The following is a 23558-nucleotide window of genomic DNA, read 5'->3' as shown; positions in this document are numbered from 1 at the left end:
ATAATAAAACGTACTGCTGATTCAGTCGGAAGCGCCTAAATGACCAAGTAAACAACCTTTTTTTCGGCAAGTTTCAACTTATATTTTTAAAATGTCGAGACAGCCGAGTCCGACAAGAGATAAACGTGTTATTAATTTAGCATCTGAGGTAGCAGAGACACGGGATAGACGTATTCCAATTTTACTATTGAGGCTGAAAGGTAATAATAGTCATTCAATTTTGATATGAACAAGACCAGTCATGCTCAAAACTCTTCCACAAAGAGTTGAACCTAGATATAATCTGAATCATTAAAACAAATTTTTTAAACTCATATTTCATTTCATTTTCTGTTTTTTTAAATGCTTGCTTGGCTGATTTTGGCACGGGGAGAACCATATTCAAACAATTCTTAACTTAAGCATTACCCCCCTGGTGTCTCGGACTCTCCTCTTCATGTAGTTCAGCAATCATATAGATGGCCACTATTTATCTATTTTATTAAGTCTTGTTGGCATTGATGATTTAGACACAGGGATATTCATATATATATGCATATGATTCTTAAGCACTGTCCCCTGGTGTCTCCTCCAGCTACAAAATGTAAGTAATCAATTTACCAAACGGTTTGTCTTCCCTTAGGTCACACTGCTGCAAACATCCTTATTGCAGAGAACTCATCATTTAAAATCGGCTTATATTGTTTTTGTTTTTACCACACCGGTATTATATACATATTCTATTCTTGTACTGTATTGTTTGTATAACTGAATTATGATTGTATCTTTGTCATTGCCCAATGAGGGACTTCTATTGAAATAAACATATACATATATTGTATTATATTGTATTGTATTTTATTGTATTGTATAACATTGTATAACAAAAAATTTTCACCATAAATTGATATATTCTTCAAAATGAAGAAAAATGTCACTGGTATTGACAAGGAAATAAGAAAATATAAAACTATCCTTATCTTACATGTATGATCTGTCTGTATCAGTGTAGAACATAAATTTTGCTGTTTATACAATGCTTGTTTTTGGTGCAAGACAACTCGGGCCATCTATGAAAACATTGACTGTCAATAAAGTCAACTCGGATTGTCTACATCACCAACTAAGACTAAGTAAAAATGAAAAGTTTTGACTATGTAAATGATTAAATGAGTGTCTATGAGAAAGATAACTCAGACCGTTTATTGACAGCTTAAACAATTTATCATTCTTTATCAACGGCAGTCTTCACACTGTACCACAGGCCCAGCAGCCCAGGCTTGTAAAAATCATCCCTACAGGCCAACAGAATTTAACTAAAATTTTCCAAAAGTTGAGATCTGGGCCTGTAGATTTTAAAGTTTATTATGAAGACTGCAACGGTACATGTATCTTTTTTAGTTCATAAGGAAAGGCTACAGATTTTATCATGTTTATTTTTATTGGTTATTTTTATCAATTTTATTTCTATCATATATTTTAAACAATTGGTTATCAGATATTGAAAACTTCATGGAAAAGCATCCTCCTTAATACAGCCTAGATTAGAATAATCATGATAATACGGGTACATACATTATATGTAGTTTGAAATTAATGAAAATAAAGGACAATAAAGAATCTAAGCAATGAGTGCATTTTTTTTTACGAACATTGACAAATGCATTTTCATTGATGGGTTGAATTTAAATAAAATTGTTTTAACTTAAGCTTCAACAGAAAAATCACATATTTATGATGTAATGATATAATTTATATTCATGATATTTTGACATGAATTAAATTTTTTTTATTTTTCTGTTAGAAATTCTCAGCACAGCTGTAGCTGGAAGCAAAGATGGTATGAGAATAAGGAAAGAAATATGGGAATACAATCTTTTGCAAGCCCTAGTTCTAGTTTTAAAACAGGACTTCACCATTGTGGATGGAGAATGGCAAATTGCAGCATCGCTGGCGGCTATACTCAGGTATGAATCATTGTTTACTACTGTTATATATGTAATGGTTCCTATCAACTGTTTTCAGATATATATACATGTACTATTAAGTGTCTGTTACAAAATATAGATTCTTGAATTGCATACATGTATGGCTATACTCTGTCATAAGTCATTGGCTAGATCGTCTGAACAACAAAATTCAAATTTAAGATGTGTCCTTACATCTCACATTGTCTTAAAAAATAAAGAAAAACTCCTTTTTAAGTTGAGCATAATGATTATATCAAGCCTTAACTCCATCTAATAGCTACACCTCAAAAAAGTAATACTGGGTTAGTAATATAAAGAACACCACTGAATTTGCTTACAGACACAGATTTGCAATAATTAATGTTATGGGTTTTCCAATGATCACCTTAAATAATGTCCCCCCCCCCCTCATATTTAAACATCAGTGATACATTGTGAACAAAACAAACCAATACAAATTATGAGACACATAAGTAAAGAGTATGCTTTAATTTATAATGACCAATGCATATTTTATTTTATATATAAACAAAGTACATGTACAACAACTATCCTTTTCACATTTTGAGTAAAAAATTAAAATTCTACCATGTAGATTTATATTTTTTATGTAATGTTGATGGTTTACTGTTATGCATTTTGGATTTTATTAAGAAATAGATGAAGTTTTAAGAAATAGACTTAATTCAACTTATAATTTACTTTTCAAAAATTGACATTTTTTAGTCAAGTATGCACAGGCCTAGATCTTCCTAGTGCAGAAGTAAAGAAGTTTGAGGATGAGGTGCTACTTGAAGCTGTCAGTAATATGTTTTTAGTGACCAGGCGCATACAAGCAAGATATGCAAAGATTCCGGACAGAGCCGTAAGTAATATATTCTTATTGACCAATCACATACACCCCAGATAAATTATATTTCCTTAGTCATTAGACGTATACAAGCTAGATTAATGATATGTTCCTGTTGATGAGATGTATACAATTTACATTATGTCAAGATTCCAGATAGAATCTTATATTTTATAATCTTGGGAACCAGACATTTACAGGTCTGATAATGTATATGCCTTGATGACTAATCGCATACTGGCTAAATAGACATTTTTCATGACAACTCATAACCATATTTATACTTGGTGAACACACTGTACCTTAATGAAGTTATAGTTGATTATTATTATTATTAATAACATATATATGCTATGATGGAGTGTGATGTTTAGACTTTATTTTTGATATTTCTAGGGCCACATGAAAGAGAGAAATAAATTACTTGCATGTTACAGAGGTGTATTGGAATCTGTTGTATATTTAGCCTCAGGTCACACTAGTGTGCCAAAGAAAGGTAAATCTAATAACTTAATGGCATAGTATTTAGAATATACTTAAACAATATTGAATTTGAATGAAGTAAAATAGAATGTTTTCTGTTTAATCAGACTATCCTGTTCATTATGTATTTTATTAAAGTTTGTTTAGAGAAGTAGAAGTAGTATTTTGCTGATGTCATACAACTGTTTGACTTCTCTCTTAAGGTGGTTGAACTGTACACCACCATCTTTGATTGTAAAATAGCAGTATACAATCTAGTTCTTTGCTTAATTCTGCAAATTTTGAGACAGAATGGCAATTTATGTGTAAAATGGTTTATTTAAATAAAGAAAATTTAGTGATTTATTGCATTATTTAAGCTGTTTTGACAAATACTGAGTATTTATTTTGTTTTATTCAATTTTTTTTAACTTAGCCATATAAGGGAGATAACTCTTATAGTAAATTTTATAAAGGAATGTTAATGAAATTTACAATTTTAATATTACTTGTAGCAAAAAAACAAGTTCTGTGACACCATTTTTTATTCCCCCGTCGTAGCAAAAATTTGTTTCCGTTCTCTAACTTGAGTTTGCTTCAACCAAATGGTATGAAACTTATACACAATGCTTATTACCACAAAACACAGATCAAGTTCGAATTTTGGTGGCGTCACCTTAACCGTTCTAGAGTTATGCCCCTTTATAAATGGAAAAATTGCAAAATTTTATTTTCTTCTAAATATCAACTAATTTTTAAAATTGGAGTTATCTTCCTTTGTCCATGATTATAGTTGAATCAACTACAATCAATGCTTAATACAATGCAATGTTTAATTTTGACTTCCACAGATAAAACACAGATCAAGTTGAATTTGGGTAGTGTCACTTTAACCATTATTGAGTTATGCCCCTTTATAAATCGAAAGATTGCAAAATGTTTAGTTTCCATTCTGTAACTTAAGTTTGCCCCAACCAAACATTATGAAACCTATACACAATGTTCATTACCACAAAACTAAGATCAAGTACAAATTTTTTGTTTCCGTTTTCTAACTTTAGTTTGCCTCAACCAAATGTTATGAAACATATACACAATGCTTATTACTACATAATACAGATTAAGTACGAAATTTGGTGGTGACACTTTTCCCATTCTTGAGTTATGTCCCTTTATAGACATAAAAATTGCTGAATTTTTTAGTTTGTCTCAACCAAATGTTATAAAACTTATACACAACAGTTCTAGAGTTATGCGAGTTTACAAATAGAAAAATTGCTGAATTTTTAGTTTCTGTTCTCTACTTAAGTTAGCCTCAACCAATGTTATGAGACTTACACACAATGCTCATTACCACAAAACTCAGATCAAGTTCAAATTTGGGTAGCGTCACTTTTACCGTTCTTCAGTTATGTCCCTTTATAACTATATGATATGCAAGGGGGGGCATCATCTGTGTCCAAATGTGAACACTATCCACATTTATTTTCTTTTTATTTACTAAAAGCATATCATAAAACCTTCTCATATTTTATTAAAAAAATTATCTTACAGATTTTTTCTATTTTTATGAATAATCTATTCCTAATAAGGCAGTTTTGCACAACTTATAACCTGAGAAACAGCACAATGACCCTTACTTTTTATTATATTTTTGAAAAAAGCTGGTAATATCTACATTTTAGTTAAGTTTAAAAAAATTTATCTGAGGAAATATATAGTGATTATCCATCTTAATATATATATGGCCCCAATACTGATTTATAGTTTTGAAAAATTAGTAATGATAAACAAGAAATACAAACAAACCAGAAGGAAAGAAATATCAATTAGAAGTAAAAACTTATCTACATTGCTATTTAATAATATGTATAGGGAACAAATACCTGTGTTGTTTATTTCAATTAATGGTATCTTATTTTTTTTCTTTCTATACACATATTATATATAATAAGTGCTTTTTTGTTTTTTTCAAAAGCTATATTTTTTTTAATTTAATTATTATATTTTTTTTTTGGAGGGGGTGTTCTTGAACTGCAGAATCCTATGTGAATAATTGAATTTTCCAGAAAAAGATATAAAACCTTTTAAATAGATGTGAAAATGTATATTTTGGATGCAAAGAAAATGTTTCTCTTCTTCTGTTTAACTATGTAGAATTGTTTTATACCTTATTTAGATTGACATGTACAAGTACTTTTATTATCATTTATATATGTATGTACATGTGTGACAGTTGTGGAATATACTTTATATTTACTGTTTATATATTGCAGTTTTGGAATGTCCATGGTTATTACAACTGCTGATCACAGATGACACAGACACAGTTGTAGCTATCATGGATCTCATACCTAAAATACTCAGAGTTAACAGGTAAATCATATTGCTTAACTCTTAGAAGCCAAATTTGAAAAAAATGATTGTTTATTCTGGAGTGTCTGATATCAATATAAAACTTTACCTTGAATTTATCATGAAATGGTTGATTTCCTTTAAAATTGACACAGATAATTTTGTAGCATGGTTCAAAAGCAAAAGGGACTGACTAAGGGTATCAGAGCATAACATCCTTCTAAATTGAAGAAACCTGACCATTGTCATTATAATATCTAAATCCATTGTAAAGAAAAATAGAAATACAATTTAACAAATATAATTTCATATATTAGTTGTGCCACATCAATTTATAAATGTTTGTTATTTTTCAGAATTGTCCTAAGAAGTTTGAACCAGAAGTTAATTCTCAGTATAATGGATGAATTAATTTATAAACTGTCTGTTAGTAATGAAGTCAGTGTTGGAGCGTAAGTATCCAAAACCATGATGTATTATGATATTCATGATATTTGTGAAGAGTTGAAAAAAAATAAGAAATAAAATAAACAATTGATTAAATGACTTAATATGCTTGCTTTTTCTGAAAAGTCTTAAGTAATTTAAATCTGACATACTCTGTTTGGTATGATTATGTGTTCCAGGTGTTTATTTAAAAATTAGTCATGTTTATTGGTCTGAATAAAATCTGTTTAAGGTTGATGCTAATATTCATGAGTTCTTAAGTTTTTTTAAATTTTGTTTACTATTCCAATTATGAAATGTATATTCTGGCAGTGTGATGTCTGAATTGACATCTTTAATGTAGTCAGATTATTGCAAGCAGTTGGCAGCAGTTTAAAAATAATCTTCAAGATTTGCAAAAATAAAGATATTGTATTTATTGTAACATCAAAAATTACATTTTTCAAAAGGAATCAAGTTCAGAATAACGCATCAAGTTGTGCAAGATGTCATTTTAATGTCTCGATCATGATTCTTTACATTCTTTCACTTTTCATATCTCTATGTTTAATAAGTATATAACTTCAATAAAAAATTTGCAGTTAAACAGATAAAATGATTAATAAACTGATAAATGTATAATAAATTTTTTTGAGAAAAGCATAAAAAAACTAATCATTTAGTTTTGCAATACATCAACTTTTAATTATGAAACAATATCTAATACTAGTTGAAAAAAAAATGTATGAAGCAAAATCATAAAACAAGAAATAGAATTTTAATACAACAGAAAATCAAAAATTTCCTATTAATAAGAGTTTGTTTCTTTTGAATTTATGCATGTAATTTTTCGTTTATATATTTAGGTCTGCATGTAAATGTGTTTTGAGAATCTGTGAGAGTCATCGACCTTTAGTAGAAACCTTGTGTACAAGATATAAGTAAGTAGTGATCATCCTCTAAGTTGTCCTTCAAGATAACTGTAATCATTGTTTTAGGTTCATATCTCCTGTTAACAAAGAAAGTAGAAATCTTTTAAAGACAGCGACAATTAATTGGATAAGATTGAAGAACAAACTGAACTGGAATTGTTAAGTAAAAGATGAGTAAAAGATGATTAAAAGATACCTAGGGGGCAATCAAAAACCATAAGTAAAAAAATTTAACAAGGCCAAAAGGAAAAGACTAAAAGGCAAACAACAGAAGAGGGCAGAAGGACCGTTTTTGAGACGTTGGGATTGGTCCTTTTTTTGAGGAAATTTGGCATTTGGTCTTTATTTTCGTGGGATTTGGGGGATTTGCAGCTATCTGGACTTGGGAATTATTAATTTTTCAGGATATGGGAAAGAATACTTTTTTTTGGGGGGAATTCCTGATGACACCCCCTCTTATCGATCCTAACAGAACAACAGACCCTAAACCACCACATTAATTGAGATTTCAGCAAATGTTGCATACAAATAATTCTATCAAAATTTAAAATGCTAGGTTGTTAACGAATAGTTACATACATCACATGTGAAATTTTTAACATAACATAGAATAAATTTGAAAATTTTGTAGAGGCTTAAGGCCATTATTAGCCAAATGGGAAGGAGCAGGATTTAGTCGAGATTTAAAAGAACTCCATCTTTTACTCCAAGCAGGAAATGCACAGAAAGCTGAAAATGAGGTAATATGATTGAATTATTGGTGTATATACATTGCACTGATTTAACATGTCTTGAGGTAAACAATGGTAAAAGGAATAAAATTTAAAAAAAAATTTTTTATGTACACTTTACAATAAAAGTGATATAATAACTTTATTTGTCCCAGCTTATATCATAATGATATATATCTGACAACATTTGGGAGGGAATATAGGATTTTGTCTCTGTGTATATTTCTTTTTCAATCTTAGTTAAGTTTTGTGATAAATTCCAAATCTAAGCAACTACAAATGAAGGATAACTTTTCTGTCAGTCAATGCATTATGTTTTATGACAAAGGTCCACACTTAAAGTAGGTGACCTTGACTTCATTAATGATTAAAGAATAAAATTAAAAATGGACAAGTGGATTAGTAGTTGTTTACAATAGTTGACTCCCTTTTTAGCTCACCAGGCCTAAATTTTACAAAAATCTTCTCCTCTGAAACAACTGGTCCAAATTTAACCAAACTTGGCCATAATCATCATTGGGGTATCTAGTTTAAAAAATGTGTCCAATGACCCCTCCTGCCAACCAAGATGGCCGACATGGCTAAAATAGAACATAGGGGTAAAAAGAGATTTTGGCTTTTATCTCTGAATCTAAAGCATTTAGAGCAAATCTGACGAAATAAAAATGTTCACCAGGTTAAGATCTATTTGCCCTGAAATTTTCATACGAATCATACAACCTATTGTTGGGTTGCTGCCCCTGAATTGGTAATTTTAAGGAAATTTTGCAGTTTTTGGTTATTATCTTGAATATTATTATAGATAGAGATAAACTGTAAACAGCAATAATTTTCAGCAAAGTAAGATCTACAAATAAGTTTCCATGACCGAAATTGTCAATTGACCCCTTAAGGAATTATTGCCCTTTATAGTCAATTTTTAATAATTTTTCATAAATTTTTGTAATCTTTTACAAAAATCTTCTCCACTTAATCTACTGGGCCAAATAGAATTAAACTGAGCCACAATTTTAAATAGGGTATCTTGATTGAAAATTGTATCCGATGACCCTGCCATCCAACCAACATGGGCAACCATGGCTAAAAATAGAACATAGTTGTTTACTATTGCAGTCTACAGGAAAATTCAATTAAAAAAAACAATTTCAAATGGTCACAATTTGAAAACTAATTTTAATAATGATAAGGGGTCTTCAGTAACTATTGTAAGACTACAATGGGATGACTTAATTTTTTTCCATTGGAGGGTGCAATTTTTTCAGGGGGGGTGGGTGAATGCCCCCCTGCCCAAATTGTTTTTGAAGGTCGTTCCCAAAAAACATTTAAAGGCATTTCCAGCATTATACAGGCCCTGGGTGAAATAAATTTTGGAGAGGAGGGGTATTCAATTGGTGTTTGTTTGGGAGACTTTCATGACAGCATCCTTTTGCAATTTTTGTTAATTATCTTTGAATATCATTATAGATTGAGATATACTGCAAATAGCAAAAATATCAAGCAAAGAAAGATCAACAAATAATTCAACATGACCAAAATCTTCAATTGACATCTTATTGGAGTAATTGTCCTTTAAAGTCATTTTCTGCAATTTATTGGTAATTTTTGTAAATTTTTGTTCAAAAATCTGCTTCTTTTAATTTAACTACTGGGCCAATTTAAATCAAACTTGGCCTCAATCATTATTTGGGTATCTAATACTATTTATTATGATTTTAACCTTATTTTACATGATTTCCAAAACCACAGTATATACAAGTGAGCCTCTAGTTTTGTTCTATTTTTATATAATTTCTTTATCAGCATTCCAAATACTTTAATACCTTTGCTATTGAAAGTTGGACTAAAAGCTGTAAAAAATCTGTATGGCCTAATAATGGTGTCAATATGCTGTAAGTTTTGGTAATATTTCTATTTCCAGAGATTTTTTCGAGCTGCTATTACTATCCAAGCTGTATGGAAAGGATTTATTACAAGAAAGAAGCTTGTAAAAGCCAACAAAACATTCTCAAAATTCCAACAACAATATAGGTATGTTGTAATACAGTATTTGTAGTTCTGAAGAGCATTTGCTATGAGGGTGTGGATGGGGACTACAGAATAGAGAATAATGGGCAAAAAATATAAATAGAGAAAAATTGACCAACAAAATAAAGAAAAGAGAATAATGAGGTGCTAAAATATAAAGAATTGAGAATAATGAGATGCTAAAATATAAAGAATTGAAAATAATGAGATGCTAAAATATAAAGAATTGAGAATTATGAAGTGCTTAAATATAAAGAATTGAGAATAATGAGATGCTAAAATATAAAGAATTGAGAATAATGAGATGCTAAAATATAAAGAATTGAGAATTATGAAGTGCTAAAATATAAAGAATTGGGAATAATGAGATTCTAAAATATAAAAAATAGAGAATAATGAGGTGTTAAAATATAAAGAATTGAGAATAATGGGCAAAAAATATAAAGAATTGAGAAAAATGGCCTAAAAAATTAAAGAATATAGAAATGAAGGCCTCATGGATGAACAGGGTTGAATTGATAGGACATAGGTGATGAACAGGGTTATACAATAAACCAAAAAGGACATTTATAGGTCATTACCTATACCTCATTGATAGACAAGTGTCCATACTATGTGTATATCTTGCACACAATTATCTATTTAGTGCAATTTTCTTGAAAACATATGAAGTCGCAAAGCAAACATCTTCATGTCACAATGACCTATGGCCTGTTATTCTATGAATGGCTGCAGGTCAACTATGGAAGAACATTCATTCATAGAATGGAAATTAGAAACTCGTCTATTTGCAAAAGATTTTAGTTACACTTGTTCTTCTATTATTTGATAGAGTTATATTAGTTACATGTCAAAGATAGTTGATTTACCCCAGATATACTCCTTTCTACTGCCTAGACCTGATCTCTATGAATTAGAACAAAGTATAGAAGGTTGGGATAAGGTAGACATGAGGTCTAAAATCAAAATTTATGAAACCTGTTCATACTATAGTAAATATAGTTTTTACCTTGCTTTTTTTAAATGAAACAAACATATGTCATTAATCATGTTTTAAGCGACCTGATGTGCAAAATACTTCCAACTTTGGTAACAAAAGAGAACCAGACTAAATAATTGTATATTTTAGATTAAAGAAAAGAGTATTAGAAGACAGAAAAGTACAGGCAAAGGAAGCCATAGAATTACAGAGACAACTGAAGTTAAACAGACAGAGAATAATGAGGGAATTCAAAGAAAAACAATTACATACTGTAGAAATATTACCGGCAGGTAACGTTATGAATGATAAAGAACTGATATACTGTGGATTCGTTATTATTCGTTGGATACCAATTTTCGTCGGTTTCATGGGTACAGGTGAACCACGAAATTAAATGTTCAACGAAATACAAATTTCTATTGGCAGAACCACGAAATCCCATATCCACGAAAATGCAAGGTTTCCACAATCCACGAAAATTGGTACCCACCAAAATAAATGAATCCACAGTATATGTCATTTCAAAAAAAAAATATGGTTTATGCAAAATATAAATTTGAAAAGTCTGTATTCACCATGAGATTCAAATTTTTATAGAAATACACCTTTTCTTTTGAACATAGTTAATTTCACAAAACTTTGTTTGGAAAGATGTAGTAAGATTCAGAACATGACCTTTCCTAATTGTTAACAAGGCAGACATATCTGTTATGTTACCTAAGCACTTCAGAATTAATACACATACATATCTCACTGACTGAATGCTTCTTATTTCTGGTCAAGTTCTGAAGGTAAATAATTGCAAAGTATATTCAGTTTAAAACAAATTCTGAATTTGTAGATAGTTTTTTTTTTAGCTTATAAAAACATTTTTGTATAGATTGATTGCAAAAGCCTTTTTTAGTATAGAATTTCATTGGTAAGACACTAATATTTGTAATTTTGTTTACATAAATTCAGTATTACCTGTTCATCTGATATTTATATATTTATGGAAAAAGAAACAAAGATATACTGAGCTTTTTTAACTTCAAATACCTTCATTTTAAGTTTATGGAAAGACCCAGGGTAATTGTTTTTTTTTTTTATATGTGCTAATAAACTTTATACATTACAGATATAACATGTTACTGTAGGGTATCAAATTTCATTTTTAGTTCGCCTGGCCAAAAGGCCAAGTGAGCTTTTGTAATCGCTTGTCATCCCTTGTCCGTTGACCGTTGTCTGTTAACTTTAATAAAAATCTTCTCTGAAACTACTGGGTCAAATTTTATCAAACTTGAACAATCATATTTGGGGTATTTAGTTTTAAAAATGTGTCCGATGACCCCGCCTGTCAACCAAGATGGCCTACATGGCTAAAAATAGAACATAGGGGTAAAATGCAAGTTTTGTCTATCATCTTGGAAACCATTATGAAAAGAGAAAATCTGACAAGAGCGCAAATGTTGAGAATGTTGAAATCTACCTGCTGTCCATTTACGTTAAAACTGTCGGATGACTTCTTATATGAGTTATAGCCCTTAAATGTCAAATTTTATCATTTTTTTAAAAACTATAATAGATACAGAGAAATTTTTATTAGGAAAAATTATAAGCAAGACTAGATCTACAAATATGTCAACATAGCTGAAATCATCAGACGATTCCTTATTGGAGTTATTGATCTTTAATGACGATTTTTACCAATTTGTGGCGTTTTTGCCTTATATTTTAAAAATTATGATAGATAGAAAGAAACTTTAAAAGCCAAAATGATCAACAAGTCAAGATCTACAAATAGGTCAAACATAATCAAAATCGTCAGTTAACTCCTGATTGAAGTTATTGCCCTTTAATGAAGATTTTTCCCAATATTTTGCATTTTTGCCTGTAATTTTGAAAACTATAATAAATATGTAGAAACTGTTTGAAGCAAAAATGATCTGCATGACAAGATCTACAAATATGTCAACATGACTGAATTGACAGTTAACTCTTTATATAGTTATTGCCCTCTCATGATTATTTTTACCAAAAAATGGCTAATGTTGAAAATGCAGGTGAGCGATACATGCTTTTTAGAGCCTCTTGTTTTGTTGGCAACTAAATTCAACAAATGAGTACACCATAGATAAATATGCTTATATAGTAAATGAGAATATGTTATGCTTAAATTTTAGGTACCAGTTTAAATATTACTTGATTCAATTTTTTTTTCAGTACAGTATTTGTCAAAACTTTTTAAAATTATAATTGTAGCCATGCTAGAAAGATATATGCAGAGACAACAGAATAAATCTGCTGTTCTTATACAGAAATCCTGGAGGGGTCATCATGCCCGACAGAGCATGCAGGACCGAGAAGTATTTGTTAAACGTTATAGAGCCGCCATTACTGTCCAGCGTGCTGTAAGTATATAAGTTGTGTTTGTAGAATATAAAATAATAAAATTTTAGTTTATATATATTTATATATAATTATTTTTCTAAGTTGTCTGTAAAAATTTAATAATTGTAAAATGTAATAACAGTATATTATGTTATTGATAGAGTGGGTCATTTGTACATTTTGTTTCTCCCAATGCTCAATCTATAATGATTCATTTATATAATAAATTTTGAATGGTTATGAAAATACAAAGTAATGCTAAATGAAAGCATATTGTTTGATTGTACATGAAAAAAATTTCATGAAATTCTATGTATAGGTCACTGTTCATTAGCTTGACGGTAAAAGGTCCTTGTCAATGCATTTCAGATCTAATATCCTTCTGCAAGGTCAAGATGACATCAGCAAGGTCAAGATAGTCATAAGCAAGGTCATAACATTTAGTATCAACTGTTTGATAGTGATTGATAATGTCTACACAATTTTACTCAAAAGTTCTTTGTAACTAAAACAATATGTTCTTTTTCACATGCAGGTTAGGAAATGGTTGAAGAAGCTAGAAGACAAAAGAAATAAAGTTAAAGCTTCACTCAAACCTCCTGGACTGACTGATGAAAGAAGAGTAGAAATACAAAGATTTATTAACCAGAATAGAGAATTAAAACCAGTTAGTTTTATTAATAGAATCCAATAATGCAATAAAGTCCAAATGACGACAAAAGCTTTTGAATGGGGACATATGGTTGGAACACCCCCACCCCCCTCCCCACTTTATCCTGGATTGGGAACCCCCCTTTTAAAAATGACTGGATCTGTCCCTGGAGACAAGCCTGGTGAAAACAATTTCACACATGAATATTACAAAGTAAATAAAGCACATGTTTGACTAGTGAACAATTAATTTTTTCAGCATACATTTAATAAAAAATTTAACTTTTAAATCAAAATTGGCAATTGTCTTTACTGAAAAGTTCTCAAATGATGAAGTTAGTTGTAATGGAATAGAATTTCTTTAAAATATTAGCTCTGAGCTTGATCACAACTGTCAGGAACACAGGTAAAAAAAGATTAGGGATCATTAGCCAATATCTCCTAGAGGCATTAATATGGTTATTTTGAGGGCCCTGAGGATTGTCATACTATACTGGAGTGGCAATTTATAACCTAAAAAGCATTTCAAAACAAAATTCAGTGAAATTTGGCGATTAAGAAACCTAATCTCAATAACATGACCGTTATTATTTCTTTTAAAAAATAAAATTAGACCTAAAAATCCTAATCTGCCGTTTACATGGTTTAGGACAAATAAAATTGAGAATGGAAATGGGGAATGTGGCAAAGAGACAACAACCCGACCACAGAACAGACAACAGCAGAAGGCCACCAACAGGTCTTCAATGCAGCGAGAAATTCCCGCACCCGGAGGCGTCCTTCAGCTGGCCCCTAAACAAATATATATACTAGTTCAGTGATAATGAACGCCATACTAAACTCCAAATTGTACACAAGAAACTAAAATTAAAAATAATACAAGACTAACAAAGGCTAGAGGCTCCTGACTTGGGACAGGCGCAAAAATGCGGCGGGGTTAAACATGTTTATGAGATCTCAACCCTCCCCCTATACCTCTAGCCAATGTAGAAAAGTAAACGCATAACAATACGCACATTAAAATTCAGTTCAAGAGAAGTCCGAGTCTGATGTCAGAAGATGTAACCAAAGAAAATAAACAAAATGACAATAATACATAAATAACAACAGACTACTAGCAGTTAACTGACATGCCAGCTCCAGACTTCAATTAAACTGATTGAAAGATTATGTCTTCATCATATGAATATCAGGCACAATCCTTCCCCTTAGGGGTTTAGTATCATACCATCATAACATATATGAGAAGAACATAACCCGTGTCATGCCAACAACTGGTTTTTAAATAAATGTGTTTAGTGCCGATGCAAAGACCCTATAAGTGAATCAATATTAACGCCAAAATATGCAATCTTTAATGACCTGACAACAGTATCGTAACTATATCCCTTCTTAATAAGTCTATTTAAAGGTTTTGTTAGTTTCAGAGGTGAATACTGACATTTTTGTGCTTTATAAAGAATATTTCCATAAAAAATTGGATGTGAAATACCTGAACGTATAAGAAGTCTGCATGTTGAGCTATATTTACGAACGATGTCCTTATATCGATGATAAAATTTAGTAAATGTTTTGACTAGTTTGTGATATCGAAAACCCTGGTGTAATAATTTTTCAGTAATACATAAATTTCTCTCGTTAAAATCTAAAACATTGTTACATACACGAGCGAATCGTACAAGTTGAGATATATAAACACCGTAAGAGGGTGACAAGGGAAGGTCACCATCTAAAAATGGATAATTAACGATAGGAAATGAAAAATCATCTCTTTTATCATATATTTTAGTATTAAGCTTTCCGTTAATGATATAGATATCAAGATCGAGGAAAGGGCAGTGGTCATTGTTAGTATTAGCTTTATTTAAAGTAAGTTCAACAGGATAAATTTCTTTAGTATACATACTGAAGTCGTCATTATTGAGAGCCAAAATATCATCCAAATATCTAAAAGTATTATTAAATTTGTGTATCAGATGTTGTTTCGATGGGTCTTTACTGATTTTTGTCATAAATTGTAACTCATAGCAATACAAAAAAAGGTCCGCAATAAGTGGTGCACAGTTAGTCCCCATTGGAATTCCGATAACCTGACGATATACGGAATCTCCAAAGCGAACAAAAATGTTATCTAGTAAAAATAGTTTTCAGTTTCGGTCATGACTGGCAAATATGATCGTTTCCGGACCCTTACCTACATGTTTTGAACTATTACTGCTCATGTTTGTTCTTTGGTTCAGATATTTTCGTAAAAGTTACTCTCCAAAGACTATTTGACACACAATAGGTCTAACATTTTTATAGCATATAGAATGCCAGATTTAAATGATCACTTTTGCTTAAGATAAAAAGAGTAACTGAAAAATATCACAGTAGGTGTTGGACAGCCTTATCAATGCTCTTCACATTGATTAAGCAAAACATCCTCAGAATTTTAAGATAAAAGATAAAATTTTCAGATATAAAAAGATTGAAAAGATTCATATGATAGATAGTTTAGATGTGAACTTACAAATTAGTTATGGACTTTTGACAATGTCAATACGTTATATATGGACCTGTTCAGATTATGTTGACCGAGGATGAATTCTGAGTGTCAATATAATGTAAAAGGTCCATATATAACATATTGACTGAGTGAAAGTCCTTTTAAAATTTATATATTACATATGTAAACCGTGTACACGTATTATGGAAATCGACTTTAATGTTCTTTCTCTGTATTTTACATTGCATTATGCAAGATTTTTAATAAAGACTGTTATATGAATAGATACATAACATATTTTACATTGAATAGCGTATTTTACGTTGAATTTTGGAAGATTTTCAATGTTGACTGTTAATATACATATAAATAGAAACATAGCGTCCATATACTTTATTACCCTTTGAATCATAATTGTAGATCGTAATTACCAATGAAAAAGAAGAATGCTACACCATATGTGATATAATCAAATATTATGTAAATAAAAAAAAAATGTTTTGAAAGAATTATGAAAAAAGGTATTATGAACTTTGACTTCAGACTGTGTATACATCAAGAGAAGAGTTAGAACAAGGACATAAGAAAGCAGCAGAAATGTTAGCTCGTTATTATAAATCTGCAAGAGTAAACAGGGAAAAACAGCACCACAGGGAAGCTTTAATAGCCAGATTAAATGTAGATTCTGAACTTGTACATTGTGAGTATAGTTTAGTTTTTATCACCACTTTCCTAAATTTTGTGTGATTTTCTAATAGTTAAAAGTTTACTACTTAATATGAGATGTCTATGTTTTTTTTCTATTTTTATCATTCATCTAGGATTATTTTCTTGAATATTTATTTATTATTTTTTATACTGTGGATTCATCATTTTTCGTGAGATACCAATTTTCGTGGATTTCGTGGGTACAGGTGAACCACGAAATTAAATGTTCAACAAATGATAAATTTTATATAGGCTTGTATGCAGACTTCGGCAAAACCACAAAATTAAATATCCATGAATATGTAAGTTTCCTTAATCCGAGAAAATTGGTTCCCACGAAAATAAATGAATCCACAGTAGATTTATTTTATCAGTAAAGACAATGTCTATTTTTCTTGTTTTGGAAAACAAAATTTTTTTTTATGTATCTTAAATAAGTTTTGTAGTTTTGCTGTATCTGAGATATATATATACGAAAAAGGATAACAGATAGGAAAAAAAAAACATTGGTCATCAACAGGATTGAAACTTGGAATAAGAAATGACAAAAATGTCTATGTATAACATCAGTTGTAATATGTATAGTAAAAATGACAACAGACATAGCATATTTTTATTCATGATGTTTTGTGAATCAAAGTGTTTCCAGTTTATCTAGAACAATTTTTGAAAAATGAAATATTAATTCTTAATAATTCTCTAACTGGTGAAAACAACCAGTTGGAACATATATCCTCCAAGTTACTGCTTTATTTACTTATTCCCAATTTCATTTCAGTTGCAAACTAGAAACAAACAAGGTCTTATATAAAAATATGTAGTTTGCAATCCTCAAAATGCTATTTAAGAGGAAAGATGAGTACCCTTTATCTATCTGTAACCTGAAATAAAAGAACAGAGTTCCAATGTCCCCCACATTGCACATATTTTATATTTCCAAGGGGCATTACTCTTTTAAAAAAAGTCCATCATCCACCATTATAGAACTTGTCCGAGATATTGCTGATATTAACCTAAAGTAAAAGTTTTATAAAAATCTGGGAAGAATTGTACCCGTGAGAGCGCTAAAGAGGCCATTTTTCATAAATTAAATGTTTCCAAGGGGCATGACTCTTTTTTGAAAAAGTCGATTGCCATCGTTATACAACTTGTCCGAGATATTGCTGATATTAACCTATATTATTATACCTTACATATATTTCAAACAATTCTATTGGGTTAAACGTTATCACGTGACATGGAATAATTCAGTTAATTTTCATTCAATTGCAAGGAAGAACGAATAACCCTAAAATTTACACCAGCATTGAATAACCCTATTATTCACTGGCGAATAACCTTTTCAAAGTTCAAGTTACAGGAAGCCCATTGATCGAGAGAAGAGGAAATAAGGCTTTTGACGTGCATCTTGTGCCGATGATATCTCTAATAACGGTCCTTTTCAGGGCCATCAATATTTTACAAAAAGTATCTACCTTTGTTGTACATACGAGAATTCTAAGACACAAATTACATGTATTTTTGAACGTCAACTTGTGTTTGTTACTGACTCAAGTAAGGGTAAGTGCTTTTACAATGATTCAAAATGCCCTTCCACTGTTAGTTCGGTATAATAAAACAATTGTGGCCCCTTAGAAGCAATGAATATCCAAAATTGTCAACCCTTAAAAGTTATTTCACTTCGGGCGGCGCCCTCAGTGAAATAACCTTCTCGTGTTGACAATTTTGGATATTCACCTTTTCAACGGGCCATAATTGTATAGTATAAGTTTTATAAAAATCTGGCAAGAATTGTACCTGTGAGATCGATACAATACCGGACGGACGGACACACGGATGGATGGATGCCCAGTATTTCCATGTCCCCTGCAACGTGTAACGCGGGGGACAATAATGTCAATTTGGACAGGAGCTGCTCAGCCTGGAAACCAACAAAATTATTTGAAAGAAGCTCCATTATTAGTCGTACCTTACTAATTGTAAAATGCCTGTCAAATGCCACGTATTTCAACAGTGGTGGTAGTTGTTTGTAACATCGTGCTATCAAAATTGATGAAAGCTCTTTGTTAAATTTATTTCCAACTTTTCCAGACTCATAACAGCTGATTGGTAAACGTCAGTTTAATGCCAACTCAGCAGAAATTGACTATGTCTCAGTATGAGTATTTTTTTTTATAGATAACATAGCTATTGAAAACTGTACCTATAAATAAATCATTAAATCATGGTTTCATTATTTTGTTGCTGTTTCTTGATATTGTTTTTTTATATTACATTTTTTTAAAGTTACATTCTTAAAATTGAAATTATTTGTTTTCCTAAATTTTGCTTTTTTGTGTCTTTCTTTACATGCATTTTTTACTTTATTACTTAAATTTCAGTGGCACCACCATTAAACAGCGTTACAGATAAAGATGTAGAAATGTATTCAAGTAGTTTGTTACCAGTAGCAACTAAAGCAAAAACAAATCATATTGAACAATTACGATTACTACGGCAACCCTGGTGGAAAAAGTTGTGTGATGAATATCAGGACCAGGAATATGTTGATGATGAACAAATTATATTTTAGGGCTAGAAATAATTAAATTTGTATGATATTCTGTAAGGTTATTGCACCAATATTGGTGAAAATTGTTTTAAGTAGAATATTATATTTACATGATCTCGAAAGTCCAAAGGACAATTTATTGGAATATTTTTCACTAATATTCATGCAATAACCTTTTTGTTGTACAACATGTACTGCAAAACTTTTGAAATGACTAGAAAGTTATGTTTTGATGATGTAAGTGTTTTTAAGCAGTATTACACAAGTGCTTTTCCATCGAATAGTGCATGCTAACTGTAGGATACATTTTACCAGGAATGTTGTTGCATTACAATAAAAGTGTTAGAGGAATGCATTTGATGAAGTAAAGGTTTGATGGAGTAAAGGAATGCTTTTGATGGAGTTAAGGAATGCTTTTGATGGAGTTAAGGAATGCTTTTGATGGAGTAAAGGAAAAGAAATATTCAAATAAACAATTATCTTATTCAAACTGAGGACCTACACTTAGCAGCTGGTTACACTATATTTTTGGCTGTACATGTATAAGGTTTGGTCATATGCTTTGTTTCTATGATTACGTTCGTTAACACTATAAGCGGTAATGTATTGAAATGTTAAGGACATTAAGCAAATGATGTGGTGGAACAAACTTAGATAGTTTGAATAGTTTTACATTTGTCATTTCGGGGCCTTAGATAGCTGACTATGCGGTATGGGCTTTGCTCATTGTTGAAGGCTGTACGATGACCTATAGTTGTTAATTTCTGTGTCATTTGGTCTCTTGTGGAGAGTTGTCTCATTGGCAATCATACCACATCTTCATATTTTTATATTGGACAATTTTTTTAAAAAGAATTTCTAGACTCACAGTTTGTAGTATATAAAAGTCGACTTTGTTTGTGTATGTAAATCAAAATGACATGTTATTTGGCATTGATAAATTTGTAAGTGTTATTAATATACAATAAAGGGTTTAAAGTTTTATAGTATGAATAAATGAATACAGGTATCAAAGAAATATACCTGGTGATTTTCTGTGTTCAGCAAATTTTGCTCTTATTTTTTATGGATTTATTTATAAAGCTGAAATCAAAGTACATGAATCAAGCATGTTAAGAACAGTCTACCAGAGTACACTGTTACAGATTTTATTTCAACAGCTTGTTGATTTCCATCTATACAATATCAGTCAAAATAGAATTAATCTTTTGTAAGAAAAATTTTGTAAATGATATAATGTTTGTTACGTCAATCGTTAATGTTTATTACCAAAAACATTTATTACGGTAACAGATATTGAACATAAAACCCTGTATGAACTATACATTGTTCATTGTGGTCTGTAATATGTGGCACTAGTTTATACAGTCCTATTTTATAATTGAAAATTGCAGTCCAAGGTATATCTCAATTTAGATAAAAGTATAATATTTTTGAGGTAACCATATTATCACTGATATCATTTAAAGACAATTGCATACATATTACATTATCTTACATTGTAGTAAACAAATTTTATTTTTTTGTAGAATATTACATCCGTCCACGTATTGTCTGTGATGCATCATATATATATTTTGATGATAAATATACTACAATATATAACAATCTTTTTTGTTTTTATGCAATACACATATATATTTTTTCTTAGAATACAGCATCAGTCACACATATCTCCTTCTTGTAGTTAAACAAATAATAGCTAGATAATTATTTAGGTACAAACCATTCATTTTTATCTTTTGTGTGTGTGTTAAAGGGGGGGGGGACATGGATTTTTGCTTGGGACAAACAAGATTGGTTTAATAACATACAGAAAGAGAATTTAGTTTGAAAATCACTGTTTTCATTTGAAACATAAATAAATGAGTTTCTAGAAATTTAAAATCAAACAATCTATTTTGAAAACCCATGCCCCACATTAAATGAATTGTCAGTTGGTTAATAAAAGTAAATATAGAAAAGCGCCCTGAATGCAAAAATTTATAAAGAGGTATTCTCTTATGATTGTGGCTTGTTATCTATTTCTTGCATGAAGAGATATTTCTCGTATCACACTGCATGGAGTGTGATACGAAAACTGCGTTAATTTGATTGGCTCATCCAGCACCATAAGATGATATAACAACATTTCCATTGGCTATTTGGTAAGTCATTGATAACTTTCAAAGGTTAATAAGACGTGTACATTTCGTTAATAGACATATGTTTCTTGAAACACTCACATTTTTATCCTGGAAATCTTCTTTTTGTCAAATTTTATTACATTCTGAAGCGTACAAAAGTTTTAAAATGTCTGATGTCAAAGTTTTACGACGGAAAAGGAGACATGATATCATACTGGTATGTGCAAAAGACTAGATCAAGGATTCACAGAATTTTTAATTTAACACATAAAGTGTTGACCATAAGTGAAATAGGTTAAACAACTAGTGAAAATACCGCTTGATGTCAAATCTCGTTAATTAATTTAAATAGTGATAATAAACTCCACGAAGGCTCGTTTATTATCATATTGAAATTAACTCAAGTCAATATAATGCAGAGTGTTTCCACATATAAAAAGGGGGTGTATATTCTCGGGATTTTCAACAATGACAGAATGTTGAACTTTGTATTTTTTAGTGAAATTTTGCATACAGGGTGCAAGCTCTACTAACTCGTCCTACAACTTAAACTTTTATATTGTATAGGGTATAATATATTAAGAGTGTGCATTATATCAAGATATTCATTTTCATGAAATATTCCACTAATAACAGATATTTAACCTTTTTTGATAGGTGCATAAAATGCAGTCTTTTAGACAAAACAACTCAAATTGTACAACATCGCTATTTACTAAATCCAATGTTTGAAGCACTTTATTCATGCATGCAGTTTTTACATCATCTTTGTCTTGTCTGTTAGGATTAAGTTGGTATGCAAACTATAATACAGGAAATGTTAGGTAAAATTAGACAGCACTAGCATTGGAGCCGGCTATTGTCCCTTTCTACATTTAGGGACAAAATTATGTATTGCCCCTCTCCAAATTTGGCAATTTTTTACTCAGTATGTTACTAAATAGACTAACATGTCTAGTGGTGCAATCAGGGTTTTGTTTGAGCATTGGGGTCTATTAAGGGGTACTTTGAGGGGTCAAAAGAAGGAAAGGGTTTACTATAGAACCCTATGGGATTTTAAGATTTTTTATCATTTCAAATGATTATAACTTGAGAACAGTTAGTTATAGACAAATGGGGTCTTAAGTAATGACCATGGGAACATATGGCCTTTTGAAAGGTCAATGATCAATTATGCCTTGATTTTTGACCTTGAACTTTTTTTCAATTTATTCAATAGGGAGAGTCTTTGGGGGTTTATACTTATGGGGACTTTGTTCATTCTTGGGTTAAAGTTTGGTACACATCAATGACTTTGTTAAACCTTCACAGAGTTTTATGAAATTTTGGCAGAAGTTTTTTATGATGAAAAGATAATTTCTGCTGAAGCAACCCTTTGAAAATATATTCTCTTCATTTTTGTATTTTTCTGATAGACATGATAGATGGACTTCGTTTTTTGTAGTTAACATTTACAGACTGTCTGGGATTATTTTTTTTTTGACATGATAAATTTTGTAAACCTTCATGGATTGTTATGAAACTTGGACAGAAGCTAATCTTCAAGACCAATAAATAGCATCTAAAGAAAAAGTTTCAATACTTGTACACACTTTTTAAGTCAACATTACACTTTTACAGCGACAGCAGCAATCTCAAGCGAGACACAGTGCAAGTAAGACAGCTACGTAAACAAAACAACAAAAAAAACAGTTTCTTATAAATACTGTCAGGAGCCATTTTCTAATTTTCTTTTGAAAAGTGGTTTAATGCGAAAAAAGGTTACTCCTGATTACTGTATTTTTACCCACCAAGCATTTAGGATTGATAACACTCTTTTACTTTATTCACAACTATTGGACTGAATTCCTCAATTAACATGTCATATTGACTGTAATAACATTGCGTATTGCTGACGAATGTTAAATATTGATCAAGGCAATCCAAAATAAAAGAGGAAAACCCAGGAATGT

The 23558-nt window shown here is 30.5% G+C and overlaps 1 protein-coding gene across 1 annotated transcript; it reads left to right on the top strand.

The window, feature by feature from the left end:
• Nucleotides 1-30: 30 nt before the first annotated feature.
• On the top strand, nucleotides 31-21108 carry LOC127729117 (IQ calmodulin-binding motif-containing protein 1-like). The gene is made up of 14 exons (XM_052236773.1): nucleotides 31-200; nucleotides 1784-1946; nucleotides 2676-2814; nucleotides 3196-3295; nucleotides 5538-5637; nucleotides 5973-6068; nucleotides 6909-6983; nucleotides 7606-7714; nucleotides 9624-9733; nucleotides 10860-11002; nucleotides 12954-13102; nucleotides 13618-13749; nucleotides 16765-16921; nucleotides 19311-21108. Exons 1-14 carry the CDS (start codon nucleotides 92-94, stop codon nucleotides 19499-19501), a joined length of 1773 nt encoding a protein of 590 aa, XP_052092733.1. The 5' UTR covers nucleotides 31-91; the 3' UTR covers nucleotides 19502-21108.
• The last annotated feature ends 2450 nt before the right edge of the window (nucleotides 21109-23558 follow it).

This window comes from Mytilus californianus, unplaced genomic scaffold (genome assembly GCF_021869535.1).
Source record: "Mytilus californianus isolate M0D057914Y unplaced genomic scaffold, xbMytCali1.0.p SCAF_2, whole genome shotgun sequence".
In the NCBI taxonomy this organism is placed as follows: Eukaryota; Metazoa; Mollusca; class Bivalvia; order Mytilida; family Mytilidae; genus Mytilus; species Mytilus californianus.
Note: the sequence above shows the minus strand (reverse complement) of the source record. Positions and strands in the feature narration are given on the sequence as shown.